The sequence below is a fragment of the Drosophila mojavensis genome, unplaced genomic scaffold (genome assembly GCF_018153725.1).
Source record: "Drosophila mojavensis isolate 15081-1352.22 unplaced genomic scaffold, ASM1815372v1 contig_80, whole genome shotgun sequence".
NCBI classification, from domain to species: Eukaryota; Metazoa; Arthropoda; class Insecta; order Diptera; family Drosophilidae; genus Drosophila; species Drosophila mojavensis.
Window position 1 is genome coordinate 6,921,544 of NW_025318906.1, and position 16,403 is coordinate 6,937,946.

The following is a 16,403-nucleotide window of genomic DNA, read 5'->3' on the forward strand; positions in this document are numbered from 1 at the left end:
GAAAATTTTATATTTATTATTAATATATTTTTGATATATTATATCGTCATATATACATCATATACACATCCCCTATTCCAACATGATGAGTAAGTTTAAAATACAATCGATAAAATGACTTAATATTGCATCTATACGCTAGCTGCAAATATATTCTATAATGTCGTTCTACCTCGTATACCCATAGAGAACATATTTGTCGATTCTCATCGCTCAATTGAAATTCTCAATGCGCCCCATTGTACGCCGAGGCCCACTATCATATCATTTATTTATATATGTATAATACTTACTTCTCGTATATCAATAAATTTCGTAGGTGCGTATATATAGTATAGCTTAGCACTGGCTACGTTGCCATAGCATGGGTTCAATCGTCAGTTGGTTTACGTCGGGCCGTGAGAGCAGTCGTGCATACTCGATCAGACCGACGCCTATCTCATTAAGATTTTCGTCATTAGCAGATAAAACAAATAAAAAAGAATATTGAAAATTATGAAGTGCTTAGTTATATTTGGACTGATTGTGGCCATTTTTGCTAGCATTGCGGGCTATGGTTATCTGGTATTCACAGACCTGACACGTCCACTGCCCCGGCCAGCGTTTAAAGACGACACGTATTGGGGACCCGGAGATGGCAAGAATTATAAGCCGGATACGAAGATCTATGACTTTGTTGTGGATGTGCCGAAAGCGGAAATTCAGGATTTAAGACAACAACTTAATCGCACCTTAAGACTAACCGAACCACTCGAAGGCATTGCATTTGAGTATGGATTTAATACAAATGCTTTGGCTCAGTTTGTCGAATATTGGCGAGACAAATATCTAACCAAATGGAATCAGAGACAAGACTATCTCAACTCACTGAAGCAGTACAAAACTGAGATACAGGGGTAAGCATGCAGCTCTAATTTAGAAAGTGATAATCAATATATATATATACATACATACATATATATAATAATATATATGTGTAATTTACAACACCATCGCATATGTAGAGCAAATAAATCAACACAATTTAAAGAAAGCAGAAAAAGTTACTCCAATACATGTATATTATACGATCTTATGAGTAAATGTGTGTGCGTTCATAGTAGTCTACATTTATTTTCTTTCGGCGCTATAAATTACCCTATCCATAGAACAGTCAAGCTCAAAGTTTGCATAATTTGTACGTTTGCATTAAACGTTATAGGTATTTTACTATACTTCGCTCTCAGAAGGATATAAAAAGCAACGAAAATAAAAAATTATGCACACATACATTCATATATTTACATAAAGAAAGAGAGCAGTGAGCGTAAACAAATGAGTGGTATATTGGAAGAGAGGCCATCCCAATCGCATTAAGTTTTCGGTCAATTAAAAGCTGTTGACAACACGAAAGAGTAATAGGAAATCAAATTTGAAGTGGGGTGGAATTTTGTGAGTGTCTCTCTGCATTTGTATTCATGTGTGCATGGTCAAGCTCAACTTAAACTATTGATGTATGTGTTTGTTTATATATGAAAGAGAGAATTTCCCTTCGCTAAGTGTGTGGCACTCACTCATAGTTTTCTCTTATCTGCACAGCTTAAATATTCACTTTATTCACGAACGCGTGTCTGAAGAGGTGGCTGAGAAGAAGCATGTCTATCCGCTGCTGTTGCTCCATGGCTGGCCGGGATCGGTGCGGGAATTCTATGATTTTATACCCATGCTGGTCAAGGATCAAAATATAAGTGATTATGCATTTGACGTGGTAGCGCCTTCACTTGTTGGCTACGGCTGGTCGGATGTAAGTATAAGAGAAATGTATACTTTCAATCTATACATACATATGCATTACTATATATCTCTTATCCCATCTAGGCTGCCACCCGTGTGGGCTTCAATGCCGCTGAAATGGCTACAGTGATGCGCAATCTGATGCTGAGATTGGGTCACAAGAAGTTTTTTGTTCAGGGCGGCGATTGGGGCAGCATTATTGGCAGCAATCTGGCCACACTCTATCCGGAAAATGTGCTCGGCTATCATTCCAATATGTGTGTGTTGAACACTCCACTATCTATTCTGAAGGGCATCTACACCCATTACTATCCCGAGAAGGTGCTTCGGTCACGCATGTTCTACGATCATCATGTGGGCATTTGGGAGAAGTATCAGGATCTGTTGATTGAAAGTGGATATTTCCATATACAGGCCACCAAGCCGGATACAATTGGAGCGGCGCTCGACTCCAGTCCCGTAGCACTGGCCGCCTACATACTCGAAAAGTTTCAGACCTGCACGAGTCCGAGCTTAAAGCAGGACTTTGGTGCCATAGTCACGATCTTTGGCCTAGAGGCTGTGCTCGATAATCTGATGATCTATTATCTGAATAATGCGGCCACAACTGCCGCACGTTTCTATGCAGAGAATACATCGAAGACGTATCGCGATCTTCAGCTGGACCGTGTGCAAACGGATGTTCCCATGGGTTGTTGTCGCTTTAGATTCGATTTACCCTCTGCATCTGAGTGGCAGCTGAAGGATAAGTTCACCAACATAAAGCATAACATGTATTTCCAGCATGGCAGTCATTTTGCGGCCATGGAAATGCCATCCATGCTATTTAATGATTTTAATGAATTTGTTAAAAAAATTGGACTACATACCGAATAAAATTGCCAAAAAAAATTTATAAACTACAGCTGACTTTTAAAATCAATAAAACAAACAAATTTTAGCACTAATAAATATCATAAGTGATCGTCTTTTTCATTTCAAATTGCGCGGGTTTTGTACAAGTTCACCATTTGCTACTTTCCAACACTGATACTGCTCTTTGTAATGTGTTTTTGTTGCTCTAGCTACTTACCTATTGCATATTGTACTTTTAACTCTCGTTATCGTTATTTTGTTTTGCTTATTCTCTTTGCTCAAATTTAAGATTATCAATTGTCGGGCTGCTTTGTCATGCTCGCAGTGCATAACTGTTGTCGCCCTAAGGAGGAGAGAATGAATTTATATAGCATTTAATCGAAAAATAATATGCATGTAAATCAAAAGGGATTCCCCTGGAGAAAGTATCGACTGTTACAAAATAAAGCAAAACTTTAAGGGAGCTCGTAACTGTATCAATTTGTATCTTAGTTAATTATGCATAATATACACATATGTATGTACGTGTGTTTTTCGTGTCAGCTTCGGGTCACGATAAGCACGGCTGTCACTAGCTTGATTTGCTTTCCGATCTTTGTGTTTGTATACAAATGTAGCCATGTGTGTGTAAGTATGTGAGAAAGAGAAACGCAGTTCAAGAGAGCGACTACGTTGCTTGTAATAGCAATAGAATACTTATAATTGCTCAGTGCAGTAATCCATGTGAAAGCTTCTAAATTTAAATTGATATACGTATATTTTAATGAATATTCATAATATTCATAAAAATATTTATAATTTGTGATTTTTTATATTAAAAAAATTAGTTTACCTTGTTTGCCATATTTTGAGTCACATGCATCTTTGGTGTTCTTTATCATAATGTGCAGCGCTGTAAAACCATTAAATAGCAAATTTTTGCTCATTCTTTTGCGTCTCTCAATCGTGATATTTGTTTGTGCTTTCCTCTACTACACATTTTTTGCAGCTGCAAGCAGACCGGTCTCCGCTTGTGTGTTTCTCAACGTTTCACCAGTGTCTTTTGCGAAGCGAAAGCGAACGGTTGTGTTTAGCTATTGGGATCGGGTAGTCTCAGCCGGCTGTATTGAAAAACAAAAAGAATAATTAAAATGCCATCTGCAGCGTCGACCACAGTGCGCATACTGATCGGTGGCCTAACGCTTCTAGTTGCTGTAGGCTACAAGAACTACCGCGACTTAGGTGCGCCCGGCAAGCGTCCCAATTTGGATAATAATGAGTATTGGGGACCCCAACTCAAGGGCGCATATCAGGAGAATAAAGCCATTAGGCCATACGACATAAGTGTGGCCCCTGAGGTGAGTCAGAAATCACATTAAAGATACACATACACATATGTATAATACATATATACATAATTATATGCTTATATAATAATACTTAATTTGTCTTGTCACTAATATTCGTCATTTATTTAAATTTTCCTTCTTTTCTGCATCTTTACAGCTTATTGCCGATTTGAAGACGCAGCTGGAACGCCCGCTCAAAGTTCATGACCCGCTAGAAGGCATTGGCTTTGAATACGGTTTCAATTCCAATGAGTTGAAAAAGGTGGTGAAATATTGGCGTGACGACTATTTGCCTAACTGGAGCAAACGTGAGGAGTTCCTTAAGAAATTCCAGCATTTCCAGACCGAAATTCAAGGGTAAGTTGCATGAAAACACACATGCACAAACACATACACACACATAAACGTATGCATTCATACATATTTATATATAATTTTGTATGCCATTTTGGATTATGTTAATTTGTATATTTATAGTTTAAAGATTCATTTTATACATGCGAAACCAACTAATGCGAAGGGCAAGAAGGTGGTGCCCTTGCTCCTGATGCACGGCTGGCCGGGAACTGTGCGTGAATTCTATGATTTCATTCCATTGCTGACCAAGGGTAGCGATAAGAGTGAATACGTGTTCGAGGTGATAGCGCCCAGTTTGCCGGGCTATGGCTGGTCGCAGGTAAACAGCAGGATAAATTCTATCTTAAACTTAAGCTTAGCTGAGTTCGCTTTCATCTCTAATTGCAGGGCGCTTCTCGACCTGGCATGGGCGTCGCCCAGGTGGCCGTGATCATGCGTAATCTGATGCTGCGTCTGGGCTTTGATAAGTTCCTCATTCAGGGCGGCGATTGGGGCAGCATTATTGGCAGCAATCTGGCTAGCCTATTCCCAGAGAACACGGTCGGCTACCACTCCAATATGTGCAACAACAATAGTCCCATGGGCCATCTACGTATGCTGCTTTCCTCCATTATACCATCGTTTTACATTGACAGCCAATATGCGCAATACTATGGGGGCATTGGCAAGATCTTCATAACGCTTTTGGAGGAATTTGGCTATGCGCATATACAGGCCACCAAGCCGGATACCATTGGCGCCGCATTGACGCATAATCCCGTTGGCCTGGCTGCCTATATCCTGGAGAAATTCTCCACGTGGACCAATCCGGCGTATAAGAACTTGAAGGACGGCGGTCTAACCAAGTACTTCACGTACGATCAGCTGCTGGATAATATAATGATCTACTATGTGACCAACTCGATAACCACATCCGTGCGTTTGTATTCCGAGTCGATGGGCAAGGCCCAACAAGACCTGAATGTGGATAGTGTGCCCGTCAAGGCGCCCGTTGCCTGTGCACGATTTGCTCATGAAATCTTCCATGTGCCCGACTCGGTGCTGGCCAATAAGTTCCCGAATCTGATACAGAGCACCCATTATCCGGACGGTGGACACTTCCCGGCATTCCAGGTGCCCGAGCAACTCTACGCAGACTTTGTGTCCTTTGTTCAAAAAGCTCTGAAATCTAATTGATTATATTGATTAATGTTGTACTTTTAAAATGCGGCACAGGGAATGAATAAAACTTTTTGTTGTTTATATTTTTTATAAAAAAAAAAGACTATGGATTATTTATTTATCAATGCTAAAGAGGTCTCAAATGGGATAGTTGAAAACCATATAAATACACACAATTGTCTACAGCATAACAATAAGTTCTCAATAAGCTCACACACACAGATTCATATAAACAAACACATATATTTGTTTCCAATACTTAAACAAAGTTTCATATGACATAAAGGCAGGGCATATGCGACATATAAATGCGCTGTAATAATATTGTTTATATATGGATGCGGAGCTGGAGTAAAAAGTTTTTTTTGCATACAGTATAAGTACTCTTATATATGGTTATGGTCAGACAAAAAGCTCATAGTTATGTGACACAAGGGCAAAGCTCATAACTATAAAAGACTGGAGAAGGGCAAAGACATACATACACAGGTGCATATGTATATATATCAGTTGAGTTTGAGCAGTTATTTTTAGCACGCAGCTTATACTATTATAGTGTGTAAGTTACGTATTCTTATACGCTAATACGTATACCGGATTGAGGGCAGGCAGGCAGAAAGCTCACAGTTATGTAATTTATAAGGGCAAAATCGACTTAATAATTGGCATAAAAGGGAAATTTAGAAATTTGTGAACATAGTTTAACTAAAATGTATAAGTTTACGTTTATTTAAATTTTATTTAAATATATAGGATTTCTTTATAATTTATAACTTTAGCATAACCATTTACATTAACCTTATAATGATAGACATTAGTGCCAATTAATTTAATTGAAGCTGTTCTCATTTAATAATTATGCATTTCTTTTCACGCCTTGATTTATACTGTCATTAGTTTGAGCACCTGTTTCAACCAATTTTAAATGCCCTTTGCGCCTTGACCAGCGCACAGCTGTGTTGCCAATAACCCACACTAAATAACAGATTATCTAACATGCAAAGCGTGCTTCGTCAAACAGCTCCCAAACCGGCTAGATACGAGCGGCCTATGCGACACAGCGGAGACGCTACTCTCCGGCGCTGGCTCATCAGAAGCTCACAGAAAACTCATACGATCTGCCGAAGGTAGCGTAACGTAAGCAAACGATTTTGCTTGTCATTGTGTGTGTGCGCGAAGTAAAACGATCGCAACAAAAACGAAAATGAGAAATGAAAATAAAATAAACACACACGTAGAAGTGCAATCTCAACTAAAGTTCTATTAGATTAGTGTGACGGAAACCTTCGAGACGAGAGGTAGAACTGGACAGTAAATATGTCGCCCATAACACGTTTATTGGTGCTTCTGTTGGCCATTGGCGGCGGCATGCTCTACAAGCGTTTGAATCAATTGTGGGGCGACCTGCCACCGCCCACGCTCGACCCAGAGCAATGGTGGGGCGATGAGGAGCAGCCGAAAGACTATGCAGCCTATTTGACCAACTCATCCGAAGTGATAGGCAATCGTCTAGTGTATCCAGATTCAGTGAGAGCAAATACATTACATACATGCATATATAGAGTGGCTAAGCAATATGTTGCGCTCTCTCTCTCTCTCTCTCTCTCTCCTGTAGACTATTCAAGATTTGATTAAGCAATTAAATCGTACACTACGTCTCACGCCTCCGCTCGAAGGCGTGGCCTTTGAGTATGGCTTCAATAGCGACTATTTGAAGGAATTGATCGCCTATTGGCGTGACGATTATTTGCCGCGTTGGCGCGCGCGTGAAGTCTTCCTGTGGCAATTCAATCACTTCACCACCGAAATCCAAGGGTTTGTATGATAACGCGCTTATCAGCCAGTGTCTGTCCATTGATAAGCGCCTCGTTTAGTCTACGCATGCATTTTCTCCACCTGATGGTCTACGACGAGAACAAGGTGGGCAAACATCATTATCCGGTGCTGCTGCTGCACGGCTGGCCGGGATCGGTGCGCGAGTTCTATGACCTGATACACATGCTCCATCAGACCCATTTGGATCCGAATAACAAATATATATTCAATGTAATTGTGCCCAGTTTGCCGGGCTACGCTTGGTCCCAGGTAAGGCTATATGGCTACAAGAATTTGCTCTTGGATTCTCACCTATCTATATTCCCCTTTACAGGGTACATCACGTCCAGGCTTGGGTCCCGCCCAGATGGCTGTGATGCTGCGCAATTTAATGTTGCGCTTGGGATACGACAAATTCTTTATACAAGGCGGCGATTGGGGCTCCGTTTTGGGCTCTCACATAGCTACGCTCTATCCACAAAATGTGCTGGGCTATCATTCGAATATGTGCAATAATCTGTCGCCCAGATCGCAAGTGAAGGGTCTGCTGGCAAGCATATGGCCGAGCTTGTTTGTGCCTAGCGCCTTTACGGATTTCTTCTTTCCCAAGTCCAAGGAATTCGGTTATTTATTAGAGGAGGGCGGTTATTTCCATTTGCAGGCCACAAAGCCGGATACGGTGGGTGCTGCGCTGACGGACAATCCCGTTGGCTTGGCTGCCTACATTCTCGAAAAGTTCTCCACCTGGACAAACGCCAGCTATCGCTCCCTACCCGACGGCGGCCTTACGAAGCGCTACACACTGGACGCCTTGTTCGATAATGTGATGATCTACTATCTGACCAATTCCATTACGACGTCACAGCGTCTCTATGCAGAGGCGTACACTAAGGAGCAGCAAGCGCTGAAGCTGGACCGTGTGCCAACGCTTGTGCCCACGGGATGTGCTCGTTTCAAGGGCGATATAATGCAATTCCTGGATCTGCAATTGAAGGACAAGTATAAGAATTTAATACACAGCACGTACTATAGGCGAGGCGGACACTTTGCGGCGCTGGAGTTGCCCAAAGTGCTCTACAAGGATTTCATTGACTTTGTTAAGAAAGTTGAAAGCAAATTTAAAATAAAGTCATTGTAAGTTTTTAATAAAGTTTGAATAGAAAAATACCTAACAAACTCTATAGTATATCTATCTCTATCGTATATGCTGCTTCAAGTAATGCTTTGAACATTTATTTTTTACAATTTTAAGAAATAAAGAACCAGGTATAGTGATAAATAAACGTAATTAACCTTGATCACGTAAATTTAAATTACACAAATTTGCCAATTAAATAATATATCGATTCTAAGCGATATGTTTAATCGATATCATAGCCTGACCAACTGATATTTAATCCTGCCGCTTAAGCCAGCGTTGCCACTCCGTTCAAAGCTTAAATCAAAACGAAAAGGAGGGAGCAGTAACAAAGCAAGCATAGAAGAATTCATTGTGATACATTTTTTTAACATTACAAAGTAGATATTTATATATTTTTTTTTAATCAGAATTGAATAGGTAGGCGATAATCTCACAGTAGGCACAGTTAAAACACAAAAATACATAAATAAACATAGGCATAAATATTTTTATACGAAGTTCTTCCTAGGAGAGAGACGCACGCATATTTAATTATTAATTCCAGAAAGTCACATAAGAAATCACAGCTGCAGGAGTATTACAGCTTATATAGTTTACCCACACACAGAACCAGACCCATATACACATTTATTATACATAAAAATAAATATAAAATTACATCAGATCGAAGGATGAGCGATTTAAAGCAAACCGTATGCCTAACCAGTTCAAACGCTGAAAATATGTCGCGCCACCAGATGCTCGACTGGGTGAACACCATGGTGAATGGGCACTTTAAGAAGATCGAAGAGATGGCATCAGGTAAGGAACTAAGACTAAGACTAAGATCTATAACAGCTAATTTCAAATTTCATTTCAGGTGTCGCTTATTGTCAAATGATGGACATGATCTTTCCCAATTGCATCAACTTGAAGCGCGTCAAAATGTCCGCAAAGCTGGAGCACGAATTCTTTCACAATATGAAGCTATTCCAGGGCGCCCTTACACGCCTCAAGCTTGACAAGACCGTGCCGTTGGATCGCTTGATCAAGGGACGTTTCCAAGACAATTTCGAATTCTTGCAATGGTTCAAAAAGTTCTTCGACTCCCAAGCACCTGGCCTAGAGAATATTAAATCGGCAGCCAATGCTGTCCAGCCAAAGCCCATCAAACCACGCGGCTTCATCAAAGAAAACCAGGAGCAACAGCAGCAGCAGGAGCAGCAGCAACAAGAACAACAGCAGCAGGCGTCGGAGGATTTCCTCGCCACCATCTCGGAGTTGAATTCGAAGATTGCCACCACAATGAAGGCACGTGATGAGGTATACGAGAAGCTTCACAAGGTGGAGATTCTACTAACCGACATGATCAATAAGAACGAGCATGTGGAATTTTGCAATCGGGTTTGTGAGGTGCTCTACAAGACCGATCAGAATGATAATGTGAGCACTCCCGCTGGCGAGGAGAGCATGGACAGTGCCATTGATGATCTGAACGAGGGAATGTATTAAACAACTATTATTTAGGCAATCAAATGTTATATAATTTTTCGGATTAAAACAATTCAATTTCTTGTGTGCGGCTTAATCCAGATTTTTGTTAGTCATTTGAATCGGAACTGTTGCCATTGGAACTTGCATAACCACAGACCAGGCTGAGTGCGCTAGGTACTTGTTCTAGGGGTTGAGTGGATGTGCCACTTTTATTTGCAATCGCTGCCGTTTCTTGTTTGTCGCCTGCTCCAGTTGGCAAACTGGCTGTACCCGCTTCTGAGCTAGCTCTCCCATTTGCTGAAGTAGTCCGCATTCCAATCGTTTCATTCGTTCCAGTTTCTGCTTCTGTCGCCTCTTTCGTTTCCATTGTTGCAGTCGTTGGCTCTCTTCCTGCCTTTGCATCAGTTACTTCTTGTAATCCTGCTTTTCCATTTGATTCTGCTTCTCCACCTGTTGTCCCCGTCAACTTCGACTTTTCTTTCCGCTTGATGCCCAAATCCTGTAGTTGCAGTTGTGTGCTCAACGCTTTTTGCCGCTTCAAGCCACCAAAGGTTGTGCTCGTCGCACCTGGCAACGCTGGTCTCATCAGCAAATCCAGACGCTGCTCCGACTCACGCTCCAAAGCGCTGCGCGTCTGCAATTTCATGAGAGCGGCCATGTCACGATCTTGTTGCGTTTCTGGCAGCAGAGCTATGTCCAGGCTGCTCTTCGCCAGAAGCTGTCGATCGATTTCCTGCTGGCCTTTCAGCTCCTTCTTCTGCTCCCGAAATGTGGCACGCAGCTTGTAGTTGGCCACATAGTTGTCATCCCAGACGCTTTGGTTGCGCTCCACGATCTTCTGGAGCATTGGCTTTGCATTCACAGCCGCCTGGACATCCTTGGCCTGATGCTCCAGCTTGTACATGGCATCATCGAAGAGCCGCTTCTGCACCTCTTTGGTTTCGGGCACCACCTGTTCGTTCTGCAACGGGTCCCAGCGATTTTCTTGCCGTCGTGCGCCCGATAGTATCACATAATCCAAATTTCCAGGATCCGTTTGGATCTCGAAGTGATTGTCGCACAAATGGCATTTCATGCGAAATTTGTAGATGGGCGTTGTGTAGTACATGCCAACCTTCGTCTTCTCTGCATTGTAGCGAACGCCCATGCCAATGTGATTCTTACAGCCATCGCACCAGATATTGTAGGGCATCTCAAAGCGGATGATGATGATGCCCAGGTGGATTTTGCGTGCACGCTCCCGCAGCGCATGTGTGCCGCGAAATTTATTGAGTCCACCCTTTTTTGGATCATAGTCAGGCGGATAATATTTATTTTGTCCTTTGCGTTCACCCATTTTGACTTGAAACTAAAAAACTCTCGAGAAGCAAAACACAAATTGTTTACATGCGTCTCAGCACACTGGCGCCACCTGTCGAGCCCAGCTGATCTGATATAACAATATTTCAGTTTATGTCGACAAACGATAGTTATCGCTCGCTACTCATACCTAATACACATACATATATATTTATGTATTTATATAGAATTAGCAATACGCGTGGTGCTCTTGAGGCTTTTTAACCCGTTTTTGCCACGTGAATTTATTGGAAATAACTGTCGAACGCTGCAAAATGATACTCTTCACAAACGAAGGCAATCCAATTGGCCTGCAGCTGTTGGTACTCGCCAAATATCTCAAGAGGCCGATGTTTCTGCAGCAGATTACCATAACTGGTGAGAAAAAAATAATAAAAAAAATCTGCTTGCCGGCAACGTGCAACGTTCGAATAATGGTTAACTGATGTAATGCTGTCTACGACTTACAGATGCTAAATACAAGGATTTGATATTACTGCCCACTGTGGAGCTGGACAACGGGTTGCGTTTATTCTCCACCGCAGCCATATATAAATATTTGCTCATGCATGAGGGTTATCCAAGGAACGAGGTGAGGCTACAAGGTTAATTTGATTGAAGATTTAATTGAGTTATTATTATATTTATTTAGTGGCTGGAGTGGGGCGCAACGCTGCTGACGCCAGCTCTGGAACACTACATGGCTACGGGCCATCGCGCCGATTCGAGAGCTGGGCCCGTGCTCAATGCTTTGGTGAAGAAGCTCGACGATACCCTCAGTGTTTCTCCGTTTATAGCCGGGGACAAACTAACCTCTGCGGATCTATTCATTTGGTCTCTGCTTGCCCCGGACGGCACACTGAAAGGTGCCCAGAATGTAGAGCATTTGCACAGCTGGTATAACAAAATCAAAGCTCTGCCCGAGGTGCAGGAGGCGTTAAAGGAGCTGCCCATCAACACCCTAAGCTTCAATGCGCTGCAGCAAGGGAATCGTTATGGTGGCCTTGCGCATGTCCAGCTGCGGCGTGGCATCTCTCAGGATGCTGACAAAGTTCTGGCTGATTCTGGACCCACTGTGGCCGACACCGTTTCCGAGGAGGAAATCAATACAGCACGCGAAGCCTTCATATACACCGAACCCAAGGAACTGGTTGAGCCACGCACTGTGCTGCCCAAGCCAGGCGAACGCAATGTGCTCATCACTTCAGCTCTGCCCTATGTCAACAATGTGCCCCATCTGGGCAACATAATTGGCTGTGTGCTCTCGGCTGATATATTTGCCCGTTACTCGCGTGCCGCTGGCTACAATACGCTGCTCATCTGTGGCACGGATGAGTATGGCACGGCAACGGAGAACAAGGCGCTCGCCGAGAATATGACTCCGCGCGAGATATGCGACAAGTACTTCGAGCTGCACAACTCCATATACCGCTGGTTCGGCATTGGCTTCGATTACTTTGGACGCACCACGACACCGGAGCAAACTGAGTTAGCTGCAATTTATTTCATCAAATTAAGAATCCTGTATTCATGCTTCCCCCTTTTGCTTTCAGAATTGTCCAAGAGGCTTTCAAGGATGTCTACGAAGCGGGCTACATACTCACAGAGAGCGTGGAGCAGCTACTGTGCCAGAAATGCGATCGTTTTCTAGCGGATCGGTAGATAGCACCCATACATATAGATATTTAAAATCTCTTACATAATCTACTCTAACCTCCTTTTAGTTTCGTGGAAGGTACCTGTCCACATCCGGGCTGCGGCTATGAGGACGCACGCGGCGATCAGTGCGACAAGTGCGGCAAGCTAGTCAATGCCACCGAGCTGGTGCGTCCACGTTGCAAGGTGTGCAACACTGCGCCCGTGCTGCGTTCCTCCGATCAGCTGTTCCTGGATTTGCCGAAAGCCGAGCCAAAGCTACGTGAATGGGTGGATCGTGCTGAACAGGGCTGGACACACAATGCACGCGTCATCACGCGCGCCTGGCTGCGCGAGGGTCTGAAGCCGCGCTGCATCACGCGCGATCTCAAATGGGGCATACCTGTGCCGCACAAGAACTTCGAGCAGAAGGTCTTCTATGTGTGGTTCGATGCGCCATTTGGTTATGTTTCGATCACCAAGCGCTACACCAAGGACTATCTGCAATGGTGGCAACCGGCACCGGGCACCGATGTCGAGCTCTTCCAGTTCATGGCCAAGGATAATGTGCCGTTCCATTCGGTGGTGTGGCCCTCTGTGCTGCTGGCCATCAACAAGGGCAACACCTTGGTTAGCCACATCATGGCCACGGAATATTTAAACTACGAGGATGGCAAATTTAGCAAGAGTCGCGGCATTGGCGTCTTTGGCAACGATGCCCAGGAGACGGGCATACCCGCCGACGTCTGGCGTTTCTATCTGGCCTCCGCCCGTCCCGAGGGCCAGGACTCTAGCTTCAGCTGGACTGATTTGGCCGCACGCAACAATTCCGAGCTGCTCAACAACTTGGGCAACTTTGTGAATCGAGCGTTGTCCTTCTGCGAACGGAACTTCGACAGCAAATTGCCACAGATAGATCTGAATCACAATGATTTCTTGTTGTTGGCTCTGATCAATCGGGAGCTGCGCGGCTACATCAACTCGCTGGAGAAGGCCAAGATGCGCGATGGCATTCGCCATCTGCTGTCCATTTCCCGTCATGGCAACGGCTACATACAGTACCAGCAGCCGTGGGCGCTGCTCAAGGGCAGCGATGATCAGAAGACGCGTGCCGGAACTATCATTGGATTGAGCATAAATATAGTCTGTCTGCTGGCCAACTTGCTGTTCCCCTTTATGCCAACGACAGCGCGCGCCATGTTCGCCCAGCTGAATACCAAGCAAACGCCACTAGATGCTAAGTAAGTAGCAGTTACTAAATGCTGATATAGACTAACATTGTAATTCCAATTTCCAGCAAGCCCTTCGCTACGCTGCTCTTGCGACCTGGACATAAGATAGGCACGCCTTCGCCGCTCTTTAACAAATTGGACCACTCCTTCATCGAGAGTCTCAAGGCGAAGTTTGGTGGCTCGCAGGCCGACAAGGAAGCAGTAGCCGCAGCAGGAGCAGCAGCAGCTCTGCCACAGTTAAGCACAGTGGAGCTAGAGGCAGCTGTTAAGGCGCAGGGCGAAAAGGTCCGCCAGCTGAAGGCGAGCACAAAAGACAAAGCTGTGTGGCAGCCGGAAGTGAACAAGTTGCTGGAGCTAAAGAAGCAATTGGAGGCGGCACAGAAGGCAGGAGCAGGAGTAACAGCAGCTGCAGGAGAATCGCCAGCTCCAGCTGGCCAATCTGTACAAGCACTGGAGCAAGCAGTGCAGGCTCAGGGCGATAAGGTGCGCCAGCTTAAAGCTAGCACAAAAGACAAAGCTGTGTGGCAGCCGGAAGTGAACAAGTTGCTGGAGCTAAAGAAGCAATTGGAGGCGGCACAGAAGGCAACTCCAGTATCAACAGGAGCCGTAGCAGCAGCAGCAGCAGCTCCAGTCCCGTCTGCATCTCCATCTGCTCAATCTGTACAATCCCTGGAGCAGGCCGTGCAGGCCCAGGGCGACAAGGTGCGCCAGCTCAAGTCAACAACCAAGGACAAGGCCGTTTGGCAGCCCGAAGTCAACAAGCTGCTCGATCTTAAGAAACAACTTGAGGAAGCCAAAACAGCTTCAGGAGCAGCATCAGCAACTGACTCACCGGCACCAAAAGGCATCGATGCAGCCGCAGTTAAAGCGCTGCAAGAGAAAATCACGCAACAGGGCGAAAAGGTGCGAAATCTGAAGGCCACTGGAGATGCCTCCGTTTGGAAACCCGAAGTGGAAATACTGTTAAATCTGAAGAAGGAACTAGCGGCGCTTGATGGTTCAGCTGCAGCTGCGCCTCAAACTAAGAACAAGAAGAAGAAGTAAAACTGCTACAAATGTAAACAACTCATGGATGAATCTAATCATAAAAAATTATTTCGAGTTAATACTTGCATTTCAAAACCAAATTATTATTTTTTGAAAGTATTTCCAAAAATGTTTCTTTTAGTAATTTATTCAGTTTGTGAAACTAAAAATATATAATGACTTTGGAACGATCAAAAATGTCTTGAAACTTGAAAATATTAACAATTTTTGGATTAATCGAAAGAAGTCAATTTATAACAGTCGTCAAAATGTATATGATTGGCCTTAAATTCATTTGTGCTTCCATTTAATAGCATATTTAGTTAAACCACACACAGATGTTCAGAATTAAACAAAATTTAATTAAAACAAAATTAGTCAAAAACAGACTTTGAAAACAAATTTGCTTGGAGGTCATGCCAAGCACAGTTAGTCACAAAGAAAACAAGTAATATTTCATAAGGCATTTTCAGTTTGAAAAATTCGCTCAACCAACAAAAAGGAAAAATTATGATGAAAGCATCCAAATCCTTTTTCTGGCATATATTCGCAACAATCAAAAATCGGAAGACAGAAATTCGTAAGTGTCATGCCAGCATAATATAGCATTTTTGATACATATATCGATACATCGATATTTGCAACAATGTATTAGAAAATGTAAGACCACGACCAGCGCAGTCAGCTAGTTATTGTGATTTTGAGATGAACTTTTTTGCAATGTAAATCAATAAATAACTCAAATGAATATATGCAAATAACAAAGAGCGACGCAAAATGTCGCTGTGCGAGCATTATACAACTTAACTAATAGGATATAAACAAAAGTTACAAACGTGCGTCGCCGTCGCCGTCGTCGTTGTCTGTCAGCAAAAAAATTCGTCATCAGCTGGTCGCAAGTCTCGAGTCGTCGTCACAGTAATTGCATTCGTAGTTAATTGTTTGACGTGCGCGAGAGCGCACAACAACGACCGCGGCAGAAGCAGAAGCAGCAGCAGCAGCAGCAAAAGAAATAAGGCAAAACGAAAAAAAAATAATAAACTGTGCTCTGCCCCACCAGCAGCAGAAGGGGGGTTAATAAGGTGAAATGTGAAACAAATACATTTGTGCTAATTTATGTATACAAAGCGTAAAGCAATAACAAATTCAATTTGCTGCCAAATACAGATGTGCGAACAAAGAATCCATATACACATACATACACGAATACAAACGTAACTTTTTCGCTAGTGATTTCAACATTTTTGTCCATTGTGTTGGCAGCAGCTG

At 43.3% G+C, this 16,403-nt stretch overlaps 6 protein-coding genes across 8 annotated transcripts; 5 read left to right on the forward strand and 1 right to left on the reverse strand.

The window, feature by feature from the left end:
* The first annotated feature begins 368 nt into the window (after positions 1–368).
* LOC122756694 (juvenile hormone epoxide hydrolase 1) lies at positions 369–2,732 on the forward strand. Its single transcript, XM_002004834.4, has 3 exons — positions 369–896; positions 1,579–1,783; positions 1,858–2,732. The coding sequence occupies exons 1-3, from the start codon at positions 496–498 to the stop codon at positions 2,647–2,649; spliced, it is 1,398 nt and encodes a 465-aa protein (XP_002004870.1). The 5' UTR covers positions 369–495; the 3' UTR covers positions 2,650–2,732.
* Positions 2,733–3,657: 925 nt separating this feature from the next.
* Positions 3,658–5,556, forward strand: LOC6578974 (juvenile hormone epoxide hydrolase 1). Its single transcript, XM_002004835.4, has 4 exons — positions 3,658–3,965; positions 4,114–4,313; positions 4,434–4,632; positions 4,701–5,556. Exons 1-4 carry the CDS (start codon positions 3,759–3,761, stop codon positions 5,487–5,489), a joined length of 1,395 nt encoding a protein of 464 aa, XP_002004871.1. The 5' UTR covers positions 3,658–3,758; the 3' UTR covers positions 5,490–5,556.
* Positions 5,557–6,684: 1,128 nt separating this feature from the next.
* On the forward strand, positions 6,685–8,456 carry LOC6578975 (juvenile hormone epoxide hydrolase 2). Its single transcript, XM_002004836.4, has 4 exons — positions 6,685–7,001; positions 7,090–7,289; positions 7,349–7,559; positions 7,624–8,456. Exons 1-4 carry the CDS (start codon positions 6,792–6,794, stop codon positions 8,425–8,427), a joined length of 1,425 nt encoding a protein of 474 aa, XP_002004872.1. The 5' UTR covers positions 6,685–6,791; the 3' UTR covers positions 8,428–8,456.
* Positions 8,457–8,730: 274 nt separating this feature from the next.
* Positions 8,731–9,997, forward strand: LOC6578976 (microtubule-associated protein RP/EB family member 1). The gene is made up of 2 exons (XM_002004837.4): positions 8,731–9,231; positions 9,290–9,997. Exons 1-2 carry the CDS (start codon positions 9,102–9,104, stop codon positions 9,919–9,921), a joined length of 762 nt encoding a protein of 253 aa, XP_002004873.2. The 5' UTR covers positions 8,731–9,101; the 3' UTR covers positions 9,922–9,997.
* LOC6578977 (coiled-coil domain-containing protein 130 homolog) lies at positions 9,914–11,322 on the reverse strand. The gene has a single exon (XM_002004838.4). It carries the CDS (start codon positions 11,237–11,239, stop codon positions 10,010–10,012), a length of 1,230 nt encoding a protein of 409 aa, XP_002004874.1. The 5' UTR covers positions 11,240–11,322; the 3' UTR covers positions 9,914–10,009.
* Positions 11,323–11,352: 30 nt separating this feature from the next.
* Positions 11,353–15,332, forward strand: LOC6578978 (methionine--tRNA ligase, cytoplasmic). 3 transcript variants are annotated; one of them, XM_015163400.3, is made up of 7 exons: positions 11,353–11,619; positions 11,712–11,833; positions 11,894–12,729; positions 12,795–12,899; positions 12,966–14,117; positions 14,174–14,492; positions 14,691–15,332. In XM_015163400.3, the coding sequence occupies exons 1-7, from the start codon at positions 11,517–11,519 to the stop codon at positions 15,150–15,152; spliced, it is 3,099 nt and encodes a 1,032-aa protein (XP_015018886.1). In that variant the 5' UTR covers positions 11,353–11,516; the 3' UTR covers positions 15,153–15,332. The 3 variants fall into 3 exon arrangements, with proteins under 3 accessions (XP_015018886.1, XP_002004875.2, XP_015018887.1); XM_002004839.4 differs by having other exon boundaries at positions 14,174–14,480; positions 14,679–15,332; XM_015163401.3 differs by having other exon boundaries at positions 11,354–11,619; positions 14,174–15,332.
* The last annotated feature ends 1,071 nt before the right edge of the window (positions 15,333–16,403 follow it).